Source organism: Merops nubicus, unplaced genomic scaffold (assembly GCF_000691845.1).
Source record: "Merops nubicus isolate BGI_N331 unplaced genomic scaffold, ASM69184v1 scaffold12004, whole genome shotgun sequence".
Lineage (NCBI taxonomy): Eukaryota > Metazoa > Chordata > Aves > Coraciiformes > Meropidae > Merops > Merops nubicus.
In genome coordinates, this window is record NW_008602297.1 from 6332 (window position 1) to 8267 (window position 1936).

Consider the following 1936-nt stretch of genomic DNA (forward strand, 5'->3'; position numbering starts at 1 on the left):
AAGCGTGGCTTGCAGCCTTAGCCACATCCCTGCCAACCTTCAAGTGTCCCCCAGAAGCTGCTCCTGCAGGACATCATCTCACAGGGAGATAATGGCAAGAGGAGGGGAACTCTTGTGCTGACAGTTCTTGTTCAGACATTTCCTCCCGTCTTCTGTGCCATTTGGAGGTTTTCCCAGGACATTCTTCATCTCTTCCTCTGGTTGTTTTTAATTCTGTTTACTGGGGCTGAAGTAGACTAGAGACAATTAGTCACAATGCCCTGGAATCAAACTTTAATCAGCACTGGGAGGCAAGAACAAACATTCCCAAACATGTAGAGACTCACATCCCAGCACAAACACATGCAGACAAAGCTGCACAGCTGTCTAGGAGCTGACAGCAGCTTAAATGCAGAGGATTTGGGTATTTAATGACTTGATTTTAAACCAGAATGCCTTCCCAAGGTAAGGTTTTCTTCCCCATGTTGCTTTGGGCACCACTTGCTAATTTCTCCTATCTGAATGCAAAGCTTTGAGGGTTTGGGGTTTTTTTGTTTGGTTTGTTTTTTTTTCCCTGGGGCTTAACCTTACAGAAAAAACCTTGACTTTTAAAAGAAAAAAAGAGGATGTTCCTGAATCCTGTCACAACAAAATCACCCCTGACATCTGACTTGCCTTCCCTGCCCTGGATGATACCTGAGTGCTCAATTCCAGCACTTTCCAGAGGTCCCTTTGGTGTGACAGGGACACAGCTACTGCTGCTCCTGAGGCTGCTCCACCACCAGCAAGCCCAGCCACTCAGAGCTTGTGCCTGCAGGTCACTGCTTCTCTGGGCAATCCCCAGCCTTTCCTCTGGCTCTGCTGTTCTGAGAGGTTGGCACAAAACCCTCTGTGCAACCTCTTGCCCCCAGACCTCTCCTCCCTTCCTGAGGAACCTCAGCCTCGAGCTTCAAAATTTGAAGCTTTTTTTGTCTTGCAGCAGCTTTTGCACAACTTTATAGTGTGTAAAGGTACCAAATCCACACGTTGCTTGCTGGCTCCTTCCTCTTCCTCCCTGTGAGCCTTGTGTGGGCTAGTTTACATGTCACACCTGCCACTGAGGAAGGAGGATGAAATATTGGGTGTCCAGCAGCAGGATGAAGGTGCTGCAGGGAGTGAATGACCAGTGCTGGTGGTGCTTTCCTCTTCTGATTCTTCATCTGAGGAGTCCAGGGTGGGATGTGGGGAGGGTGTTGGGGACATTCCACTTGCTCAGCCCTGGGAGAACCTTTCTGCATTCCCCTGATACCTGTTCTCTGTGTTGTAGAAAAGGTGAACAACTTCCCACCACTCCCCAAGTTCATCCCCCTGAAACCATGCTTCTACCAGAACTTTGCTGATGAAATTCCCATTGATTACCAGTCTCTGGTGAAGAGAATCTACCACGTCTGGATCTGTAAGTTGTAGAAGAAAAAACTGTTCTGGGAATATGTGTGTGTGGTAAAAAACCCCACAGATTTCACTGATTTATGTGCTTTTTAAGCTTTGCCTGTCATTAGCTGATGAGAAAATTCCTCTTAGAATACTGTCGTGTGACTTTGTGCCCAAATTTTAAGCTGTGTAGCCTGGAGTGCTTGCTGCAGAGCTGCTGTTGGAGACAGGAGAGACTTTCAGTGCTAGGAAAGCCTATTAGTAAGCTTGAGGAGGAAAAAAGCAAACCACATTTAACACCTTTATTGCTGTCAAGAGAAGTTTACTCCCAATTCACCTCAACGAAGATGACCAGGAGAATTTTAGGCAAGAAAATAAAGGTGGCTGGTTTGCTTGCTGCCTATTTCCCCTCCTCATTGGAGGAAGGATGGAATTCCCTGTTAGGGTCATCCATGGATTTCCCTTCCTGAGGAAGCAGTGTCCTGTAGCCCTGTGCTGTGTCCCCCTCAGCTTCCCACGGCCTGCAGAATGTCCCTGTCCTGCTGCA

General features: G+C 47.7%; 1 protein-coding gene across 1 annotated transcript in view; it reads left to right on the forward strand.

Moving 5' to 3' along the window:
• Positions 1 to 1285: 1285 nt before the first annotated feature.
• Positions 1286 to 1936, forward strand: part of SCAMP4 (secretory carrier membrane protein 4) — a gene marked incomplete at its 5' end in the record, with an annotated part of 8985 nt that continues 8334 nt past the window's right edge. The window contains one exon of the mRNA XM_008938313.1: positions 1286 to 1414. Within this exon, the coding sequence (XP_008936561.1) occupies positions 1286 to 1414 (129 nt within the window). The remainder of the gene's footprint in view (positions 1415 to 1936) is intronic.